The sequence below is a fragment of the Prunus avium genome, chromosome 3, assembly GCF_965620075.1.
Source record: "Prunus avium chromosome 3, drPruAviu1.hap1.1, whole genome shotgun sequence".
NCBI lineage: Eukaryota > Viridiplantae > Streptophyta > Magnoliopsida > Rosales > Rosaceae > Prunus > Prunus avium.
The window spans coordinates 36,574,453-36,598,843 of NC_142286.1; the positions used below are offsets into that span (position 1 = coordinate 36,574,453).

Consider the following 24,391-nt stretch of genomic DNA (forward strand, 5'->3'; position numbering starts at 1 on the left):
ATTGATAATAGGTAAATTATGACATGTACCTACGCCTTTATCTATTATCTTTTTTACTTGTACGGTATGTACCTACACATTTATCTTTTATTGATAATGTCAATTTACCCTTATTATTAATAATTTACTTATTATCTTTTATTGATAATAGGTAAATTATTTTTATAAATTATTAGGTACATTATTTTGGTGAAAACCAAGGTATCCCCCGCACGATTGCGAGGACTAACCCTCGAGGTACTATCGGGCGCAAAGCGGGGACCTCTCCCAACAAAGTCTGCTCTATTCGCAAGCGCCTGGGATCGAACCCAGGACCTCTTGTTTAAAGGATCCAAGCCCCTTCCACTTGGACCAACTCCTGTTGGTATTAGGTACATTATTTTCAAAATGCGTTAAAAGGTGGGTATATTATTTAAATAATAAATAAATTCATACTAGGTAAATTATTTTTTGGTGTGACACTCACAATGTCACATAATATTACTAATTTACTTATGTTGTAACACGTGTATGTATTTATTAATTTTATACCCAAAGTTTATGACACATAAACATTGTCATTTGCTCACATTTTAGTACTTTAATTAATAATGCCACATGATAATGTGATAATAACACCCTAAGACTATGTTTTAAGTTCAAGAGATACACCATATTACAAATTTACAATGGTTCTTTTTTGTCACTATAATAGGGTTTCTAACCACTAACGAAAATGATGGTAAGAGCATGCTCACAGCAAGACGTGAAGAAGTTAGTGCTAAATCCTGGCTACAATTTACAAAAATATGACATTTTAGAGTGTCAGCAAAAATCATTGATCTCAAATTGATTCTAAATGACAATCAACAACATAACACAGAGAGAGTGTAGTCTCAGCATGCAAGTGCAATAAACACATCCTGCATCAAAAAACAAAAACACATCATCAACAAACTCTATGGCACTTGAATTGTACTAACTTTTGCCTGCTATTTCTTGTCATATTTTCATATTACTACATCGAAAGTGAAAAAGTATTCGTAGCATTCTGGGGTTTGATAACAAAGAGCCAATCAGAAATTTTGGCATATCCATGACTTTGAGAGAGAGAGAGAGAGAGAGAGAGAGGGGGGTTAGATTTATTAAGTTGGAGAATTAACTGAGATACATAATTTGCCTGGTCTAATAAACTTCCTATTTTTTCCTCTAAGAAAGAGAAACAATGACATTTATCCTATCATTCAAGCCCCCATCCATGATGAGTACATCTTTCTTGACGTAGACAATACTTGAATTCTCAATGCAGATGCTACATCGTTGGTTCTCATCCTCTAGAGACTTTTATCCTATCACCAACGACCCAATTAACCAATCAAATAAATAGAAGCGGGGTAGAATACAGATTCAATTTGTGAACTGATCTCGTCTCTTCATGCACTAGTAGCTGTGGGCTTAAAACAATCAATATTGCACAATCCGACTGATCTGAACATCTCTCCAAAGCTGCCACCAAGGTTAAATTTCAACAATCAGAAAAACTAGAGTTGTATGTATCTGTGCTACATTGTGGATGATTGAACTTTGAACAATAAAGCATGTATGGATTGAAAAGAAAAAACTAGTTAATGAATAGCTAACCGGTCAACGCTATTTCGTGCTTTCTCTGGCTGATCCATGCTATTACTTGCTTTTTCAGGGTGATCTGTACTCTTTCTTGATCTCTCTCTCTTATCAGTGCTGGCCCTTGACTTCTCTCTGCAATCTGTGCTTAGCCTAGGGTTTTCTCTATGGTCGGTACTTGGTCTAGAATTCTCTTTTTGATCTGTAGTGGAACAAGATTTCTCCCTAATGTCAGTGCTTCTCCGTGGATTTTCTGGTTGATCCGTAATTGGCCCAAATCCATTTCTAAGATGTCGATATTTCTCAACAGCTGATACAAACTTCTTGACATGTTTTATGTATTGTGGGTAGAGCTCCAAGTCACAATGATTCCCTCCTTTTATCCATAATGGCTCATACTTCTCCTTACAATGTTCCCAAAGCTGCTTGCCATGGGACCAATCCACAACATCATCAGCCGTCCCCTGCACGGAACAAAACAACCTGGAAAATAAGTATGCTTCTGATAACTAAGCCATACATTTAATGATACCTTAAGACAATGATTGCACTCTATATGCTATGCAATCAGAGTAATCAACAAGTACACTGGCAATTGGAAAAGAAAGACAGCCAAAGCATGTGTGTTTGACACCAAAAGAGCATCCCTTTTTCAGACCTTACCTTTAATGTAGATGAAATGAGAAAAAAAAAAATTTAATAGTCTTTTAATTTCATACCAAAATAAATCTCATGCCTTCTTTTAAGGAAAAAAAAAGGCAAAAGCCATCATCCTGTGTTAAGATCATTTACAGCCCATATGGTGCTTCACGTCCACATTCACTTATTTTCTGGAGAACGTAGTACCAAATGGCACAATGAGTTTAAAAAATACATCTATCCTAGTATCCAATTAGACGCATTAAATGGCTGTTCAAATTTGTTAACAAAAAGCAGACATGAAATGTTAGTGCATCAGTGTACACATAAGTCCAATTTGCTATGCCATCAATGTACATTAATAGCTTGCCATATTTTTTCAAAAGAATAACTTGCCATATTTAGATTCACAAAATTCTAGGGAAATAGAGCATACAATTTAAAGAAAAAGAGGTACTCACATGAATCACCAGAACAGGACAACTGACCAAGGGTATTTTGTCAATGTTCTGCACCATGAATAGGCCAAACTCTCATTACCATGCATTCACTTCAAATATTATGAGAAAATTGAACCAAATCGTCTAAAATTGAGCAATCGATAAAGATTAAAAACCTTATAAATGTCAAACCAGTATGTCCGCTTCACCGGATACATGACACGAAGACCAGACATGATCGGACTGTGAAGAACCACCGCCCTCAATCTTGGTAACTGGGTTGCTAGATCTAGAGTGGGCCCACTACCAACTGATTGCCCATATAAGATAACATCTTCCTCCTTCACACCGTACCTCTCCACAAGGCATCTATATGCAGCTTCTATGTCTGCATAAGTGTTTTGCTCACTCGGCTGTCCATAAAGGAAAAGATATATATCTCATTTTGAACATTCTCCTAAGCAATTATAGCTAAGACTTGTTTTCATTTATCCAATGCTCAATTTGGTCTCTAGGAAAGAAGAATTTTGTCTAATTAAAAAATGAATTAAGCAGGATGAAAAACTCAACAATGGGGTGCATCAGGCGCTTTAAGTGTCTTTAACCCCAAGTAACAAAACCAAATTGAAGTTTCATTTCCTCTGACAAAAGAAACCCTAGTGAAATCAAATATAGAGAATTGTAACGATCAAATTAACATTTTCCAGTTTCGCTTCCCCTCCTCTATGGAGCTACGTTTTCTGGGCATCCAAACAAATTAATACAAATCCAAATCCCATACCTTCCCAGTAGATTGTCCGTACCCCGAATAGTCATACCTACAAAGCACGCACAGAGCCCCATAAGTTCAAAACTTTTCGAAGTACACACATATTTATGCAAAAATGGAAACACACACACTACTAAGCTATATATAATTAAACAGTGAAATCATAGATGCGCTTGACTGACCCCAACAAGTTGACTCGGAGGTGAAGACTGAGCTCGCTGAACAACTCGTACATCTGACCCAGATCAGCTGCGTTCCCGTGCGAGTGTAAAACTGTGAGCTTCGCTGACGGATTCCTTATGTACACCGCCACGACGTCGCTCCCTCTCTTGGTCTTCAGCTTCAAAACGTCCACGTTTTCCCTGGTCCCTACCCCAGTCATCTTCAGCTTCCCACTCTCCTCCTCCTTCTCCAGTCCGTACGACGGCGGGTTCGGTGGGAAAAACGCGAACTTGGCAGCCATTGACGACGTGACTGCTCCCATCTCAAGCCCACCCAACGCCACTCCCCCCCAATAATAAATTATATAAACAAACGGAACTTTAATTTATATTAAACGAATCTGGTCATGGAAGTAAGCTCATTTGAATTCGGGAGGGTTGTTCCCGACAACGTCAAAATCTGGATAATAATTTGGTGACTGGTTAGTGAGAAAGTGATTGGTTAGGGAGAAAGTGAGAGAGAAAATGAGATTCTAGGGTTTGAAATCGCCGTAAGTGAGAAGTAAAGAGGGTTTTTGAGCTGTGACAGAGAAAGAACGGAGGATTTTCCGGCGTGGAAATGGAGGGCAACACGTGTGAAATGATTAAAGTTTATGAGGGGAATGAGGTCCGGTGATAGTGATATGAGAGAAAAGTAAATGCAAGCGCTATTCTGACCCGCCACGTGTCCTCTCGGGGCAGCCGTGGTCCACTAATCCTTTGAAGGGCCAGATTGGCAACATAATGATTTTGTTTGTTTTTTTTGTTTTTGGGTTTTTAATGTCTTGGGAATTAGTATAAAAAGGTTTTTCTTTCTTTTTCTTTTTGTTTGGGTTCTGTTGTAATGGCTGGAAAATGGTTGTGACTTGCGTCTTTGGACAGGTCCGTCAAAAACACCAAGACAAGAGCTGTTTTTTGTGTGTTTCTTTTCTCACATGCCCTAGTCAAATTAGGCATTTTAGAGAAAAATTTGCGTAAGTTGTTTGTTTACGTGAATTATCAACAGTTGTCGGTCATTCATGCACTACGTTTGATGTACGGTTAACGCTGATTTCTCTCTGACGTATAATTAGAGCCTAAATCTTCTAGATTTTGTAGCTTGAAATAATCTTGTAAACCTATAATAGGGCTCATCTTGTTATGGTAGTTTATTTAAATTTGAATTCAAAGTTCGCCAGTTTTTTCTACTATCATAAATTAATAATGAATACTATGCAATTGCAGTCGTTTCTCTTCCTTTCTTATTTATTTTTATTTTTTCAGGGATCCTTTCTTATTTATTTGATTTTTTTTCATGCCTTCTAGATTCATAGGGAAATTATACATAATAATGGAGGCTGATCTGTTTCTTTGACTCATTGATTCTTATTATGCCAATTGCCATAAGTTTAGACCGCTTCAAACATGGAAATTTTAGGACTTTCGATTTAAGCTTGAGCAACAACCCGAATTTTTTAAAAAAAACTAGGACACCATTGGCCAAACTTGACAATTCAAAAGTAGTATTTCGTTTTGTGGTTTTGTCATTTGATTGTGATAAATGGAGAGATTGAGTCCTGGATTGGGCCCACAAATTGATCTAGGCCCATACTGAAGTGATGATTTTCAAAATTCTGTAATGAGAGCGCTACATATATGCACCTTAAAAACAGATCACACATCTCTGAAAATGTGTAATTGATAGTGAAAGAATTTGACAATATCAAAGTAATCCAACGGCTAAAACTAGGTCATCACTTCAAGACCATATACATGGACCTTATTATAGAACGACTCGTGCTAACCAACCCATAATTGGGTCAACAATCGAAGGAATTGTTTCGTTTGTTGAAGGTTCAATAAACTCGTAGAAATATGGGTTAAGTCAGTTGGCTAAAATAGTATACTCTATCTCCTTATATCCGAGTCCAAATCTATTCCCTGTACATATAATAATTTAGAATATTGCTCATGTCAAAGGAAAAAACAAGCCAATAAACTCATGGATCGACTATAATTTAGCCATGAATCACAATTAGGGTTTCAACTTTGAACCTCTTTTCCGGTTAGAGTTTGCAACTCTAACACTTTGACATTTAGTAAGGGTTTTAAGATTATCTTTTGAAGGTTGGCCCCCATTAAAAAAAAGAAAAGAAAAAGATTATCTTTCGAAGAATGGCACCACATATATAAAACATGAAAATGACGGTCATCTCATCTCTTTATTTTCAGGTTGTTATACCTTTCATGGGCCATCCTTCATACCTACCATTTTTCAATAAGAATTGAACTTATTCAAAGAATGTACACCATATTTCAGGTCCACTGGAGACATTCAGTAATTATTTGGGTACCGAATTTTCTGTCCATTGATCATTAAATTATCAGTGGAACATGCATAAAATGCAATAAAGGAAAGCAGTGATATTCTCAACCAGCTATTGGGCATACTGCATACATTGCAATCAGTTCATATGAGGTATCGGGCTTGTATTGGATTCTTTTTTCTCTTCCTTTTTTTTTTTTGTGTGAATATATATATATATATATATATATATTAAAGAAGAGGAGAATCGAACACATGACTTTGAATCCAATAATAAACGATCTTAATTACTTGAACTACAAACCTCTTAGTTTTATTTTAAATCTTCGATGTGATAGCATGACAAATTTAAAGTTCATCTTTAAACTATGGTCATCAACTGCAATTCATATGGACATTGGACATGCAAAATTCGGATCCAAAGGATGAAGGAAAAGAAGCAAAAAGAAAGGAAATCTATCTTAACCCACAATTTAAAGCAACTCATAAAGAAATGGCTGTCAAACATAAATCCTTTTGAAGTTGGAATTTCAAAGGTTGAAAAGAAAAACCAATCCAATCCAATTCAACAAAGGAGAGGTCCCTAGTTGTTGTCAAAAAGAGTACTTGTATTTGAACCTTAAAGAACACTAGAAAAGGAGGAAAAGAAAATGGGGAAATGGAAATTCTCTTTCTCTGTATAACAATTCAAACCATCTCTTATAGAAGAAATCCTTCTTCTTATTTTTTCCTCCTTTTGGTCTGTATCAGATGACAAACTTACTCAATCATTGCTAAATGAAGTTGGAATTGAACTTAGGATCTTTCCTGCATGTTTGCAAGTCACTTGAACTAAAAGCTCATAGATTGCTTGCTCTTATTTTCAAAAGTCATAAAACTGTATGGTTGAATTGAAGGTGTTTCATATTCTTTCTCGAGTTTTATGTTCATCAACTATTGAAAGAAAAAATGAAGAATTACACTGAAGATGGTGCAACTTTATGATATAGGAGAATGAACAAAATATACATGTACATGTTTTACGTTACATTATACTATTGTAGTACTTTCTTTTGTAGTCTCATGCATGTACATATATAAGCCTTGACAGACAGCCATCGCCATAAATAGTGGAACTAGTTAGATTTTCATCCTCTATGAAATATGAATTTTCTTGCACACATCAATTTGGTGGTGTCCTTTCCTATTTGCAATTATTTTGGTGCAACAATTCACAGGATCATGCTTCAGTACAAAGAACTAAACAAAAGAAAATCGAGAGTATTATATGAATTAGTTATAAGGTATTGATATCTTATTATATTTACGTAACTTACGCACACAATTTTCTATTTCTTCCTTTAACATGCCTTAAACTTTACATCTAGTGAATTGATGTCTTTTAAATAGAAAGGGACCTTAAACAGAAACTATAATTATATATTACTTTCTATTAACTATTAAGATATGAAGGTTGTATCAAACTTGTTTCAGCTACTCCGTAACACAGACAGAGAGACACTTGCACCTTGCCTAGAGTTGACATGTGGTAAAGAACAATGCTTTTTTTTTTTTTTTTTTTTTTTTTGATGAAAAAAGAACAATGCTTTTGTTTGGTGCATTCTGTAGATTTAACCTTCAAGCTCAACAACCAGCAGAAAATAAGTGGAGCCCAGCAACAAAAGTACCAAGCAATTTAGTGGAGCCCAATAATCTACACCAAAAAGCTAAAGAGGTAATTCATATTTTGGGGAAAAAATACAGTGCTTATCTGCTCTTTATACAACCACACCTAACCATCAATCATTGCCGTCCACTAAATGATAGCTCATTAGTCAAACAACTTTTTCAATTACTAGTAACACAGAAAATCAGCCCCTTGATCCATTTCTTCTTTGACGTGGCATCCTCTAGTTGGCTGGACATCAGCACTATGCAAATTACTTCGCACCGGATTACAACTGCAAAGACATATGTGGATTCTTCCTTGTCCATTTTGTCCATTTTGTCAAATAGTGACAAAGTAAATCAAACACCAATGTAAAGAAAGAGTCTTTGAAGTTAGCCCCTAGGTTTTTCCCTCATTTCGATGCCAGAATTTGCTCATCTCTGTTCCAGCAAGCTTCCTTCGCCAAGCAGAGCCATGGAAGATTGCTCAGTCCGAAGGTAACCCATCTCAATTCACAAGGTACAAGGAGGCTTGAATTTGTAATGGTAATTGATCTGTGCTCAACAAAATTCTATCTTTAACTTGAGCCATCTTACAATCTACAAGATTATCAATTTTGGATCTGACTAAAGATTCGAGCTTTTTGTATTAATCTCAACTGTAATGTTGGTTCTATGCTATGATTCTTAGAGCTGTTGGTATTTGAATTATGGGTTTTCTTATTTGGTGCTGGAACTTAGTAGTTGAAATTGAAAGTTTTGATCTTTTGGGGTTAAGAGTCAGCAATTGGGTACTAGGGTAAAGCCGTCAGAGTAATATTGGGTTAGTTTGGGAATTGCCACCATGGATGGTGCTGGGAAATCTTCTGAATCTGGGTCTGCAGCGTCAAGTCTGAAATCTATGGAAAATGGGTGTTCTGGTAAAGATGTTGGGCGCCCAAAGCAAGTGTCACCTCTTAGAGGTGGTGGGTCGAGGAATACGAGTCCTTTGGGTTGTGTAAGATCAAGAAACACTAGCCCTTCGAGGCAGAAGGTGGTTAAGACAAAACCGCGAGGGCTAGATGAGGAAACGGCTTCTACTTTTGGTAAAGCAATTCATCCTGATGTTCAAATGGAGGATAATATATGGGCAATGTTGCCAGAGGACTTGTTGAATGAGATATTAGCTAGGGTTCCGCCATTTATGATATTTAGGCTCCGGTGTGTTTGTAAACGGTGGAATACAATTCTACAAGATAGAAGTTTTCTTAAGTTCCACTCGCAAGTGCCGTCTCATGGGCCTTGTCTTCTCACATTCTGGAAGAACTCTCAGACCCCACAATGCTCAGTCTTCAGCTTACCATTAAAAACATGGTACAGAATTCCGTTCACATTTTTGCCACAGTGGGCATTCTGGTTGGTGGGCTCTTCTGCTGGTCTAGTTTGCTTTTCTGGGCTTGATGGCTTAAGTTTTAAAACCTTGGTTTGTAACCCTCTTACACAAACTTGGAGGACATTGCCAAGTATGCATTATAATCAGCAAAGGCAGCTGATAATGGTTGTTGATAAGAAGGACCGGTCATTTAAAATTATAGCCACTAGTGATATTTATGGTGACAATAAGTCGTTGCCCACTGAAGTATATGATTCAAAGCTAAATAGTTGGTCAATTCACCAGATAATGCCTGCAGTTAATCTTTGCTCCTCCAAGATGGCATATTGCGACTCCAGACTATATTTGGAAACCCTTTCTCCACTTGGCCTAATGATGTACCGGTTGGACACAGGATACTGGGAACACATTCCAGCTAGGTTCCCACGGTCTCTATTGGATGGTTATTTGGTAGCTGGCACCCAGAAGCGTTTGTTTCTAGTTGGAAGGATTGGTCTTTATAGTACTCTTCAGAGTATGAGAATATGGGAATTGGATCATACAAAATTTATATGGGTGGAGATTAGCAGGATGCCTCCAAAGTATTTTCGATCTTTGTTAAGGTTATCAGCTGAGAGATTCGAGTGCTCTGGACAGGATAACTTGATTTGCTTCACATCTTGGAACCAGGGGAAGGGCCTTCTCTATGACGTGGATAAGAAGGTGTGGTCCTGGATTGCAGGCTGTGCTCTTCAGTCGTACAACAGCCAGGTTTGTTTCTATGAGCCGAGATTTGATGCTTCCATCTACTGAGAAGAAAGTTTTTCCTTGCAGTTCTTGTTTTATTTACTAGCCCAAGAATTATCAGTGGACCTCATCCCCAATTAGCATTTTTCCCTTGATCCATTCTTTGCTTCTTCTCCATATGGTGCTCAAGGGATTTGACACGGGGCTTGGTGGCTAATCATGTGAGTTTGAGGGATGCGTGGATTTGGCAATATGAATGCATCCCAGAAAACCAATTTTTGTCATTGAGATTTTGTAGACTTTAATTGGTGATATTACCTCATATTAGGTCTCTGTGATGCCTAATGATTGAGCAAAGGCTGGTTGTTAGAGAAAGAACGTGGTCAGGGGGAAGAACTGTAAGAAGGCAATTTTTTCCAAATCTTGTACACATTTTGAAACTATTAACACATCCAACCTGTACATTTAAAAGTTTACTGTGCCTTGCAAATTTTATGAAGTCATTATCTGAGAATTTATTTGATATGCTATTTGCTCTTGATCCAAGGTCGCATCACAAGCTGCAATTTGTTACTGGAGATGTGTAAATATGGTGGTGTCTTTTGCTTGGTGATATAAGTTTTTTTCTTTGATCAGTTGCATTTCCCCAGGCTAAAGTCTTAGGAATTTTCTTCATTTGAACCAGATTAGATTCATTACACAGTTTTGGAGTTCTGAAGCTTTTGATTTTTCAATAGATACAAGTGGTAGAACCTTTGCTAGTCTACTAGTTACTTCATCGAAGTGAGTAAAGTTGCTATGGGAGTAGGGGCTTGTTGCAGTGCACTTCTCAGTCCAATCTCTATGGTTGTGGTTGTGCTAGCTGGCCCTGATAGCGTGACATCTCTAAAAAAAACTTACCTATACCAGGGCTTGAAGGAGATTCCTCAACCTTAGCTTAGCAAAATGGACCCTTCGCTTTCAAATGGTTAGAGATTCAATCCAAGTCCTTTGGCCTTTGCAGCTCTCAACTTAGCAACATGGGGCTTTTGCTTTGGAATGGTTTTGATAGGCCTAGGAAAGAGATTTCCTCTGCCATAAATAGAAAAATTATTTTTTTTAAAAAAAGAGAAAAAGAAAATGTTGTTCATGTGTACATGATGTAGCCCCCCATAAAAAAAACTAACTGAAGGGAATCTTTTTCTTGGGTTCTCTAATCAGATGGATCCCTGGACACTCTTCACATATATTCTATAGACTGAGCCTGCTTCTAATCACAATATCATGAGGTGTGTTATATCAAGTTTGTAGCATATACACAAACACAAACATGCGACATGCACATACAACTTCCTAAACCTCAAAAGCTTCACTTCACTTGGTACATACTACATACATACCTGGGTCCAAATTTTAATTGGTCTTATTCGGATAACTATCAAAACAAATTGTGGAGACAAGACAATATTGGTAACAGGAGCCGGCTTTCACCATGTCCATTGTCCATGGGTTTTGGTTAATAAGGAAATATTTGGTAAATATATATGTGCTATGCTGGCCAGTATAAAAATATGTCTGGGACCGGACCGACTTGCATAGAAATGACACATGTTAACACATTTCTCAAGGTGAAAGCACTAGCATATAGTTGGAGGTCACGCCCTCGTGTTCTAAAATTGCAACTCACACAAACACACTCAGGAACTCTAACCCCCCTTGTTTGTTTAATTTATTAATATCTTCATATATTGTTAAAAGCTGAAATGTTTTGAGTAATTCTATGTGAAATCACTTGTAAATGTCCTGCAGGCTCTTAATTTGATGCATTCTCGCGATGCTCTTCATGCCTCGAAAACAACTATCCCTTGCATGCTAGCTTCTAACCCTCTTTATAGTAAGTATCGAACATAGATACGGCAAATTATCACGTGGTTATAAAATAATAAGAAGTAAACAAGAAAAATTGTAACAACCGAATAGTCAAATTCTACGGAACTTTGAAGGCATCAAATTTGATATCAAAATTGAAAGGATGAATAGATCTTGAAGAGATGATTCAAGACCCTGATGATCATATTGAAGTGTTTGATGTCTGAATATTCTGCTGTATACAAAGACACATTTTTGTTTTTGGCGGAACCCTGAAAATTTATATTGAGGGTGAGAATCGAATCTCTAACTGATCAGCAGATCTTTGCAGCTCGGATTGACCCTATTAATTATCTAATGATATTTTCACTTACTGTATGTGTTGGCTTGTTTTGGTAACATTTAAATAAAAAATTACAGCTAATATCTGACTATTCAACCTAATCTTTTTACTGTTCAACTTGGTTAAGCTTGTTGAAAGTAAGATTTCCATGAAGATTATGCACTAGTACCAACATATCTACCTTGCAAAATGCCAAAAAAAAAGAGAGTACAATTATAATTGGTTTTAGTACTGCTGAAGCTGAATAGTACTGTTTGATCTTTGACCTTCCTCTCACTTAAACATATCTCATAGTGATCCTGAACTAATTAAACTTTGCAATTAATAATTTATAAAAGTACTCTAGATTGTTCTCTACTCTGATCATATACTACAAACGATATCTAAACTACTCTAATTAATTTACGAGATGGGAGAATCGAACTCGAGTGCAAGAGGTGTGATATGCACATTGCCGTGACCAAACTAACCTATTCCACGTATGCAAGAAGAGTAATGTTAATGACTCATCTTTGAGCACCTTATTTAATGACTTCGTTGCATGCATGCCAGTAGAGATATATCATACACAAAAATCAAAAACCCAAATTCATGTTTCAAATTTCCTATTTGATGAAGTTTCATTTAATATGCATCAACGTACGGTCTTAAGGCCTGCTAACCTCTACAGATTCAGTTTAATTAACTCGTGAAACCACATTCAAAGTTTTGAAAACCGAAAACGCTGTCTTCCTTTGAATAGTTTATTCATTAGATTATTTTGAGTTTTGTGTTCTTCCAAGTCCTGTCTGTACCCACGAGAAATATTTTATGCAGGTAGTCTGAACCCTAGCTTTTGACTTGGGTTTGAACTCTCTCTATAAAGCCCACATTAGTCTCTCCAACTTTCCTCTCTTTTTGTTGTCAATCTAAAGATCACTACACTTTCTCTAGCTAGAAATTAAGAAGGAAACTACACAAAGATGCTACAGCTTACAAGCTTCATACTAGGGCTTCTTTTTGTTATGCATGCTCTAGGGCACTTTACTACTGCTGCACATGCTCTTCAAGGTAGATATACACTAGTAGATAAATAGCCTTTCTCTCATATTATAGCTAGGGCTAGGGATTTCTCATAAAATTTTGGGAGGATTTTCTAATGATTACAATCTTGTTTTTTTGTAGGTAAAGAAGAGCTTTCTATGACTGGGAAACTTGTAATACTCTCTGGTCATAAGGTACGAGTACTTCTTATTCCATGATTTGTTTGTGCTATTATTTAAGTTTAGTCCTCGGGAAGCTTCTTGCACTCGTCAAGTAACACTACGCTATAATCGCGTTGTTATTTGCACTTCTACACAACAGTGCAAGAAGCTTGTCGAGGAGTGTGAATAGCGTTTCTCTTTGTTCTATATATGATTAAGTATAATTTTTGATATATAAGCTAATTACCGTATAAGAATGCAGGAGCCAAATACGGATGGGGTTTCAATAGCTGGGTCAAGGATCATAGGGCTTGGAGGAAGAAAAATGGCGGCACACAAAGTGTTGAGGAAATTAGAGCCTGCAAGACCAGCTAGCCAGCTGAATGGAGAGACTACTTCATCAAAGAATTCAGGTGCAACCCGTAGTTCTGAGGGAAATTGTGACTTTGAAGGAAAGGGAGATCTAAATGTAAAATGTAAACACGGAGATTATAAAAGTAAAACTAGCCCTTCTAGTGCTAAGAAGTACTTCAAAGCAGCTCATGATTTTATAGCTTTTGGTGCTGATTATCACGGGCCTGCACGCCATCCTCCAAAACACAATTGAGAAAATCATTGAAACCCAAGTTCGATCTTAGATCAGTCTTCACGGTCTTGTTGTTGCCAGATGCTCTAGTGAAAACATATGTGTGTGATAGATATATATCATGTAGTAGCTAGCTAGCTAGTGTAGTTGTATGTATTAGTATTCAGAAAAAGATATATACATATATGTTGGAAGGGATTTCTCGCTCTGATGCTTAATGGATGCAAATATTACTTTTGTTTTCTTGGAACCAAATTTTGAGATGTTGATTTTGATGAGCAAGAAGGTTAATAATAATAATGGTTCATGTTAGACATTTCTTGTCTGATTGCAGGTAAGGACAGTAAAGCTTCAAGTAACTCCCATGGAGAACCTCAAAACATAACGAACCAACAGGTCTCCTCTCTCTCTCTCTCTCTCTCTCTCTCTCTCTCTCTCTCTCTCTCTCTCTCACACACACACACACACAAACACACAAACTTTCATAAATCAAATTTTGATATGCATGTAGTAGCTAGTACACTTAAACAAAGAGGATTTTCTTTACCATCAGAAAAGCCCCACCTTTTGCCTTTTAATTTGGTGCTAATTTGGTTATGTTCATACACATTTTCCAGGCCGATATCAAGATATTGGAGCCAACAACACTGAAGGCTGCTGCCAATAGTTTTGGAATTCCCAGAGTTCTTAAGCCAAAGCACTCTCAAGATTCCAAGACAAAGCAGCCAATTATCAGAGCTCATCAAAAGACTATTAATTATGATGATACTGATGATCATCATAAGTTGGCAGATGAAGCAAGAAGGCTTCTTAAGGCAACAAGAGAGATAGTAAACCTGATGCATAAAGATTATCATGGAATGGGTCGCCGCAAGCCGCCCATAAACAATCATGAGCCACAGCACTGAGATTGAGTCTGTCTAAAACTGGTTTAGCTATATATCTAGGCTCACAATTTTGCCCCCTTCCCCCCACTAGGAATATTTAGTGATCAGTCCCTTATAGCTAGCCTATACAGAATATGGTGTGTGCTTGTTTAATTTATTTGTTTTCTTTTTTTGATCAAGCATAGGAACTTTAACAAGTAGTGAACTGCTGTGTACATTAAGTTTGCCTTCATACAGCTAGCCTCTGTGAAGTAATGATATGTATATCATAATTTTGTGCCCTCTTCCTCCTTTATATAATCTAATTTATTGTTTTTTCCTTATGCAAAACATGGTAAAAGGTAAAACATGTCTTTATCTCAGCCTTAAAATTCCACAATGAATTTGGTAATTGTGTGTTTGGATCAACATCAGTTGCTCCTCCTAAAATATTAATGGATGGTCTCATGCTTGTGGGCTCTGGATCTTCAATATTTATTTATCAATTCACTGGCAAGTTTAAACATTTAGTTTATAAGCTCTGCTGCAGGAGAGTACAATATTATTTCCATGATTCCATTAACCAAGAGCCTTGACAGAGCTAGCTCGATAGGTAATCAATCTTAATCAGTACAACCTTAATTAAAAAAGGACAAACTAATCCCATTTTTTAAATTGACCTTGCTGATGGACTGATGCATAATGGATTATGTTATACAATTACATTTCTACAAGTTGCTTGATGTTTAAGGGGGTGCAAACAGTTGAATCATTGAAGCAGCCTGTAGCTATAACTGAGCACACAGATTCAGTAAGGTGGAAAGCTGTTCGGTTCATTTTTACACATGATTTTTCATGTTATTCCCCTTTTATTTTGAGTTAGTTTTTAACATTTTATAGCTTTTTACTTCCTTTTTGTGTTTTCTTAGATTTTACCTTGGTTAGATTGAAAATGAGCTAAAAGTGCACTACTTGTTATAATTTCTGTTTTTGTTCATTTTCGTAGGTCAACTTCTTGGCCTGGGATCAACATGCTCTGGTGCTCGGATGAGGTCATGATCTTCATGAGACTTGTTCCAATGGATGTTAACTACAACATATCCAAATTTGAGCTCCATTGGACAAGTATTGCCTATCCAACCAATCCAGCATGTTACCACAGCTCTGGAAATCCGGAATTGGCCAGCTTTTACCTCCATTGTGTCATCTTGATTATTCTTGTTACCATAACACTTGGTAACAAGAATTTAACTTAGTAGATGAGATATTTTCTGAAGCATTTGGCATCTTTGTGAGGACAAGGCTTCATCATTTGCAAGGGGACAAGAAGACAATGGGTGAAGACTTTGCATTAGAATACTAAAAGTAAAAGCTGGAAAGGAGGAGAGAGGGAAGCAAAAGGAGTGCAATCTGATATTGGAGAGGTTCTTGAACGTGGAAAAGAAAAGGATTCTATCACTACACAATTGAGAGCAGATTTTGGAGAGCTTGGAGCTAGGAGAAAGCCAAGGTGCAGCCAAGAAAAGTGGAGAAGAAGACTTCCACCATTGATGATCTTGAAGCTCTCATCATTTTCTGAAAATCTGTAAACTCTTTCTAATTTCATTTTGAGTTTGTATTTGGAATAAGTATGAGCAACTAAACTCCATAGCTAGGGCTTAGGTTGAAGCCCTAAACATGATTACCTTATTGTTTTGATGCTTGAGTGTATGAATTTCTAGATATTGTTGATGAATTCCAATTCACCAAATTAATCTATCCTTGATGTGTGTTTTTCCTTGGTTGGCCATCTTTGAAAGCATGCTTCTTGAGATTGTTGGGATTATGTGTATCTTCATGTTCTCCTAAGCAATAAATGGATGAAGTAAGAATCATCCATGTGAATTGGTTTCTTGAATACCTAATGTAAACACCATGCTATTAGGATTCTTGTGATGTTCATATTCTCTTTGAACTTAATGGGTTCTCCTTGTAATTGAATCGAAGTACGAACCATACCTAGGTTCGGTTATGGGGAGGGCACAAGTATTGTAGCACGAACCATGCACTTTACGTATATTAGAGAGGATCAATGCGTCTTGAGCCACGACCCATGGTCTTGATTGCGAACATTTTCATCAACATGTTTAGAGTTCATCATTTGAGTATTCATGAACTTTGGTAGAATTGTTTAGGGTGGATTCCGAAACCCTAGTGTGTGTTACATTTTAATTTCACATCTTGATAATTCATCTCTGCCATTCTTGTTAAATTTAGAGTCCATTTACTTTCTTGCAATAGAAATAGGTCACTTGAAACAAATCAAAACCCCCCCCCAATGTGTGTGTGAGTTGTGTGTTCGACACGTGGTGTGTCTTTGTTACTGAATTTTATTTGTTTCCGTAATTGTTTTGGACTTTTGGTCCGCGTTGTGTTCTTCCATTTTCTGTGCTGAATCCAACCGTATAAAGAACGTGAATTTTGGACGTACGGTTGGAAAGTTATAGGCAAAACACTGGACAGAGGTCGAAACTGAAAAACAGAGAAAACGAATCTGCCCAAAAACGACCGGTCGCTTTTACCTGACGACCGGTCGCTTTTCAAGTCAAATTTTGAGTTTCGAATCTGCCCAAAAACGACCGGTCGCTTTTACCTGACGACGGGTCTCTTTAGCACTGTTCATAGGTGATAAATGGGTGATAAAAGGGTGATAGAAAATGCTGTTTGTGTTTTTGTTTAGTTTTCTTGTGTTGTTTCATTTCTTTTACACTTCTTTACTCATTTTTAGTTTCCATTTTACATTTGTGCATTTGTGGTGTGTCAATTAAGTGTTCTTTACGTACTCAAATTAGAACTTATAGGAAGCCGACAAGTTCTTCGTGGGATCGACCCCGTACTTACATAATCTATACTTCAATAGATTCGTGCACTTGCGGGTATTTTTAATTGGTTGTTTGCACATTAATTTGTGTCCTCTTAGGAATGCAACAATTTTTGGCGCCGTTGCCGGGGAACTGGCACGGTTGCTTATCTGTTTTGTTTGAGTATGTTTAGAGTACTTAGTTTTATTTTTGTTTATTGATTGTTGTTTCATTTTATCTTGATTTGTTTTTGTTTCTTTTTCTTACAGGAACATCCGAGGAGTCATCTCCACCATCTCCAATGGCAGCCGTAACTGAAATTGTGGAACTTACTATGCAAGAATACTCCAATAAATTTGGGATGGAGGAAGCAAATGCATTTGGCTCATTTCAGAATGAGTTGACTATGAATGAATATTTCCAACAAACATACAATCCGGAGTGGAGAAATCATTCAAACTTCCGGTGGACCGACAATCCAAATTTTCAACAAGGGCCATATCAACCATATCAAGGCCAACATAATACTTGTCCACCTCATGATCAACCTCGACATTACACTCCACCACAATCTTACCAACAACCTCAAGGACCGACTTTGGAAGAAATTGTTGCTTCAATGATTAGAAACACAGATAATTTCATCATGCAGAGGAATGACACTCACATGCAGAGGAATGATACCCACATGCAGAAAATGAATAAGGCCATTGCCAATCTAGAAAATCAAGTGGGGCAAATTGCTATAGCTTTGAGTCAAAGGGAAGTTGGGATGATGCCTAACCAAACAGTGATACCAACCGGGCATGAGCATGTTCAAGCAGTTACCTTGAGAACTGGTAAGGTAATTGGTGAAATTGATGGTTCTAAAAATTTGATTCACAATGTTGATGACATGCAGGTTGAACAAGTGACTGAGCCTAAAGAAAAGGATGAAAGCAACAAAGAGAAAGATAAACAAGCTGCTTCTTCATCCGAATGGATCCCAAAGCATGAACTTGCAAGAAGGGCAAGAAAGGAGAAGGTAAGTCGTGAACCTACTGATGAAGAAATCTTACGTGCTCCTTTTCCTCACAGGTTGATGGGTTCTAAAAAAATTCAACATGCCAAGGACATATTGGAAACTTTCGAGCAAGTGCAAGTCAACATTCCTTCCTTGGATGCAAACAAGCTCAAGGAATACGAAACTGTTGCATTAACGGAAGATGTTTCTGCTGTTTTGCAAAAGAAGCTTCCTCCCAAGTTGAAAGATCCAGGGAGTTTCACAATTCCTTGTATCATTGGTGATAAATTGTTTGAGAAACCTTTAATTGATATAGGTGCTTCAATTAATCTAATGCCTTATTCTGTTTTTGAAGTACTAAAGGAAGACAAGCTGAACATCCATGTTCCAAGTACCAATCATATGTTCAATGCCATCCTTTCTACTCAAATGAGAAGGCCACCCGATCCTAAATATGTGCCTCCTCCATCTAATCCACGTATTGAAGAGCGCTTAAAATTGCTTTTGAAATCTGCTCATGCGCATAAAAAGAAAAGAATACGAAATGGGTTAATTAGATGGCAAAGAGATTTGAAGAAACTTCATGTTCGGCACAAGGAGGCGATTGAGCCAAAGCCCCCCAAGTGACCACAGTATGTTGGAAGTCCGGCAAAAGACTTTAAACTTAGCGCTTCTTGGGAGGCAACCCAAAGTGAACAGAGAAGTTTGTTGTCATCCTAATCGCTTCAAAGTGGAGTTTCTCTAGACTCAACTTTCTTTATTTTTATTTTTATTTTTATTTTTATTTTTTGAGTTAGGGTTACAATTTTCCAACCAAGGTAATTAGGATTTTCTTGTTGTTTCTCTTTGTTTTTCTTACTTTTGCTTTCATTTACTTGTTTGTGTTTCTAACTTGTTTTTCTTTGTTTTTCTTCTTTATTGAAGTTTGTGGTTGTTTATTTTCTTTTTGTCCATCCCAATTTTTCTATATGACAATGTTTAATCTTCAATCTTTTTTTTTTTTTTAAACAGTGTTTCATATAAGTTTGGGAAGTGTTTTCAATTCATTAATGCACAATCAGAATTGGGCGTGAATGCTTATTTTATTTCATAACATGTGATTACAAACACATTAATGAAAAGCGTACATAAAATTCCTAATCACATGTTCTTTGTTGCATTCTGCGCCACCTGAGGCCTCTGCTAATTGCCTCTGTCTGTTCTTGCTTGTAGGATCTGCAGCAGCTCTACATGATCTTCATTCCTTTTTTGCAGCATCTCTACATGCTGGTTGGCGCTGTAGAGCCGCTTCTGCAGGTCCGCCACCAGAGCTTTCAGGGCCGCCACCTCCTCACTCAGTGCCCCGCACTCTCGTGTTCTCGCCAGTAGGCGCATGCCCAAATTTGTGGCCGAGACCGCGTTGAGCACGGTTAGATTGTGGGACTCGTCCACTGCGATATGGTCAGACCTCTGCGCCACATGCAGATGATCTGCAACTGTAAGTCTGCTAACAGTCATGCCCTCCGGCATTACTGCCCTACGCGGCACCACCTCAGAGAAGTTTGAGGCCGAGCCATGGTGGTATGAGGAGTTTGGGAAGATAGGGTTTGGAGGAGCCCGTGTTTGGGCATTTGGTGGTGCAAGGGACAACTCAAGGTTAAGGTCATCAACAAGCATATCTGGGGATGCCATTGATTTTTCTGTCTGGGCTTTTTGATGGTTTTTCTTGAGTTTGCAGGTTGAAATCCAGGATGCTCCTTCTTTCAACCGAGAAGTGGTTTAAATAGCCATATGCTCATAAGGGAGCCGACACCACTTTGCATTTCCTGCGCAATTTGCGGTTGCGTCCGGTTAAAAGGGGAAGCATTTCTACTTTCGCTTTGCTTTCTTTTCCTCCCTGTTTTCTGGTGCATTATGTTTTGATTTCTTTTCAGTTTGTCGTTTTTGTTTTATTTCAGTTGGGGAAGTGTGATTTGTGTCGTTTTCGTTTGTCGCATTCCTTTTATTCCGGTTTGGGGAAGTGCGTTTTGTTTTTCTTCTTTGTCTTTTGCAACTTTCTTTTCTTTTTATTTCCGGAAACGAGAAATTTAAAATTTAAAATAAAATAAAATAAAATAAAATACACGGAAAGGGCAAAGACAACCAGGCACACCACTAATACATTAGAAATTATTCTTTCACAGTGCTCGGTGTCTCGGCCATTGGACCTTTGAGCTTAGCCCTATGGCTATCCTCTTCCGGGGCTTCACGCACAGCCTCTTGGGGCTCATCACTCGAGCTCCCAAAGATTGCATTCTTAGCTTGAGCGTAACCACTATCGCGGTCTGTTTTCTTGCGTTTTCCCGGTCGGTCTATGTCCTCCAGCTGCTTTCTCATGTCATGGGCGTAAACACTTACCATCTTTGAGAGATTTTTGTTCTCTTCCCGCAACGCCTCCAGCTGGTGTCGATTCACCTCTAGTATCCTTGCCCTTTCTGTTTTTAAACTTTTAATAATACTCTGGCATTCTTCCACCATACTTCGCTCCGCCACCAACTGACCTCTCAGCACCTCCACCTCATGGGACTTCGCAAGTAGGCGATGACCCACACTTGCGACTGTTGTTGTGCTTTGCACGCTTAGTGCCAGAGCATCGCTCACGACCCGGTTGTCATCCCTTGATCCCAGCACCCGTATATCCTTGGGAGTCACTAGATTTCTAGCAACTCCAAGGGCAACATCGTTGTCCAGCAGTATCGAGTCATTCACTGTCACGTGCCCCCGTGCTGAGGCAAAGTAGGGCATCCACACTGGTGCCACTGCTTGGCCCTGAGTCTGAGTTGGTTGAGCTAGGTTGAGATCCAACGAGAATGGGTAGGAAGAGGCCATTTGAACTTTCTTTTCTTTTGTTCTTGCTTTTCTCTTTTGTGTGTTTCTGAGTTTTGTGTATTTTCCCCCAACTCTTTCTCTTCTTCTTTTATAGAGTTAGTTTCTACGTAACCCTAGCCACTGCGCTTCTGGTTTGGCGCGGCCCTTGCGGCCTATCCCCCTCTATCGCCTCACCTGGTCCCCAACCCCTTTAATTTCAGTTCTGCCTTTCAGCGCTTTTGAGAAACGAAAGTCGTCACGCCTTCCTATGAAGCCAATAATTCTGGCTTTGGGACGTGAGAGAGACCGCTGCTTGTCGACACGTCTCTCACTTTGTATCCGTGACTCACAGGTGCCGAGACTTCAGGGCCCACTTTTTCTATTTTACTGAGTCCTCGCTCTTTGTGCTTCTGACTTGGTTTCTTTGTTTTATTTACTTTCTTCGCTTTTGGGCTTTCGTCTGGGTTGGGCTTTCATTTGGTTTGTGCGTTTCTTTGGGTTGGATTTCTGCATGTGTAAGACTGTTGTTAGGGCTTACTGTTTTATTTGTTTCTGTTTGGTTTCGTTTTTGTTTTTGTTTTTGCAACCGTGTTGTAGTTGTTTTTCGTGTTTGTTCTTGTATTTACTTGCTTTATTCCCTTTAATTCTTGTTATAACGTTGTTGATGCCTGAATTCTTTAACATTGAGGACAATGTTTGTTTCTAAGTTTGGGAAGGGATAGCAAGTCTTTTTCGTTTCACTTAAATTCTTACTTTCTTTTATTTTGTTTTCTTTTCTGTTTTGAGTCTTTTTTTTTTTTTTTTTTTTTGTGTGGTTCTTAAGTCACTTTCCGAACATTTATGATGAGATTGTGATGAATGTTTACATGACTTGATTGAAAATTTTGTGTAAAAAAAAAAAATTAAAAAATTAAAAATAAAATAAAATTTGTTATTCACTAAATGGCATCGTTCTAGCATGATATGTTTGAAACCCTCTATGCACTTGCCATTTGTTTCATAATTCTCCAGTTAAGGGACTTGCATGATCCAAAGAATTGTATCAAGCATGAATTAGACTTGTATAACCATATAATGTGAGCTTTGAGCCTTGTACTTCAATTCATGAGTGTTATACACATATTCTTACTTTTCTTGTCATCTGAGTTGTTGTTTGATCTCATTATTCATTGATTTGGTTGAGCACTTAAAAGTCACTCATTCCTGTGCAATTTGATTACATGACATTTGAGAAATGATATTAAGGCCCTCTTTGGACCGTTTGTGCCTTTCAAGCTAACCCTATGCATGCTTAAGCATGATTTTCCATTGTTAACCACCTTGAGCCTATATGTATGCCTTTTCTTTCAAGTAACCAATTATTACTTCTAGCCTTAGCCTGAAAAACAAGAATTCACCTTTCTAAGGAACTCGTGAGCTTTAATTTAGATGTGTTTTTCATGCTAAGTTTGGGAAGGGTTATTACATTCTATCCAAAAAAAAAAAAAAAAAAAAAAGTACTTCACTCAAAGGGTGAAAGAAAAGAGAAAAGTTGTGGTTAAGTGGCAATGGTCTCAAATTCAATTCCATGTTTCTTGGTTGTTCGAATGGAAGGAAGGAGTGTGAATCATAATTAGTGGAGGTATAAGGCTTTGTGGTCTATTTGATCACCAAAAAAATGAGTGAAAATCTCAAGCGTGATGTTTCAAAGTCTTTTAGTCAACGATTATATGCTCTTACATTGTGAGTTCCTTGGACTTTGTTGTATCCTTATCCTTCATTTCTTACTCACCTTACACCCTTAGCCCCATTACAACCCATGGTAAAGACCTAAATTGATCCTAAATGTCATGTGGTTGAATTGTACACATTCTGCTTTTAAGTGTTTGGCATCCTTCTTGAGATCATATTTATGCATGTTTTTCATCGTGCTAATTTTGAGTTAAGTCCCTTATGGTTTAACTCTATTCTCATATTTACTATTGAGTGATGCATTGTAACCCTCTTCCGAGTGATTCATTTGTGAGAGGACAACTTTGGTGAGATTTGAAGTTACATTTGTGCTTGGTATGATTTTTGAAGTTGTGTGAAAACTGAAATTGGAGAATGAGTTTCATTTGGCCATCACACTACTACACTTGAGCATGTTGTGTTCTGAACTTTGCCGCCTTGTGACTAATGTCTAAACTGAGTTTTTCTTGTGAAAACTTTTGAGTCGTTTGCATGAGTCGCTCTCTCTTTAGAAAGTGTTCGGAAAGTTTTGTTTCGACTCTTGTTTTAATTTCTGTTTTGCTCGAGGACTAGCAAAAGATAAGTTTGGGAAGTTTGTTCGGTTCATTTTTACACATGATTTTTCATGTTATTCCCCTTTTATTTTGAGTTAGTTTTTGACATTTTATAGCTTTTTACTTCCTTTTTGTGTTTTCTTAGATTTTACCTTGGTTAGATTGAAAATGAGCTAAAAGTGCACTACTTGTTATAATTTCTGTTTTTGTTCATTTTCGTAGGTCAACTTCTTGGCCTGGGATCAACATGCTCTGGTGCTCGGATGAGGTCATGATCTTCATGAGACTTGTTCCAATGGATGTTAACTACAACATATCCAAATTTGAGCTCCATTGGACAAGTATTGCCTATCCAACCAATCCAGCATGTTACCACAGCTCTGGAAATCCGGAATTGGCCAGCTTTTACCTCCATTGTGTCATCTTGATTATTCTTGTTACCATAACACTTGGTAACAAGAATTTAACTTAGTAGATGAGATATTTTCTGAAGCATTTGGCATCTTTGTGAGGACAAGGCTTCATCATTTGCAAGGGGACAAGAAGACAATGGGTGAAGACTTTGCATTAGAATACTAAAAGTAAAAGCTGGAAAGGAGGAGAGAGGGAAGCAAAAGGAGTGCAATCTGATATTGGAGAGGTTCTTGAACGTGGAAAAGAAAAGGATTCTATCACTACACAATTGAGAGCAGATTTTGGAGAGCTTGGAGCTAGGAGAAAGCCAAGGTGCAGCCAAGAAAAGTGGAGAAGAAGACTTCCACCATTGATGATCTTGAAGCTCTCATCATTTTCTGAAAATCTGTAAACTCTTTCTAATTTCATTTTGAGTTTGTATTTGGAATAAGTATGAGCAACTAAACTCCATAGCTAGGGCTTAGGTTGAAGCCCTAAACATGATTACCTTATTGTTTTGATGCTTGAGTGTATGAAT

The 24,391-nt window shown here is 37.7% G+C and overlaps 3 protein-coding genes across 3 annotated transcripts; 2 read left to right on the forward strand and 1 right to left on the reverse strand.

The window, feature by feature from the left end:
- Positions 1-1,097: 1,097 nt before the first annotated feature.
- LOC110759070 (alpha/beta-Hydrolases superfamily protein) lies at positions 1,098-4,258 on the reverse strand. The gene is made up of 6 exons (XM_021961096.2): positions 3,633-4,258; positions 3,463-3,499; positions 2,858-3,094; positions 2,703-2,750; positions 1,621-2,066; positions 1,098-1,485 (listed from the first exon to the last, which is right to left on the reverse strand). The coding sequence occupies exons 1-6, from the start codon at positions 3,932-3,934 to the stop codon at positions 1,413-1,415; spliced, it is 1,143 nt and encodes a 380-aa protein (XP_021816788.2). The 5' UTR covers positions 3,935-4,258; the 3' UTR covers positions 1,098-1,412.
- Positions 4,259-7,933: 3,675 nt separating this feature from the next.
- LOC110759091 (Galactose oxidase/kelch repeat superfamily protein) lies at positions 7,934-10,239 on the forward strand. Its single transcript, XM_021961124.2, has one exon. It carries the CDS (start codon positions 8,447-8,449, stop codon positions 9,764-9,766), a length of 1,320 nt encoding a protein of 439 aa, XP_021816816.2. The 5' UTR covers positions 7,934-8,446; the 3' UTR covers positions 9,767-10,239.
- Positions 10,240-12,804: 2,565 nt separating this feature from the next.
- Positions 12,805-14,743, forward strand: LOC110759090 (uncharacterized). Its single transcript, XM_021961123.2, has 5 exons — positions 12,805-12,941; positions 13,056-13,108; positions 13,338-13,488; positions 13,996-14,057; positions 14,279-14,743. Exons 1-5 carry the CDS (start codon positions 12,854-12,856, stop codon positions 14,567-14,569), a joined length of 645 nt encoding a protein of 214 aa, XP_021816815.1. The 5' UTR covers positions 12,805-12,853; the 3' UTR covers positions 14,570-14,743.
- The last annotated feature ends 9,648 nt before the right edge of the window (positions 14,744-24,391 follow it).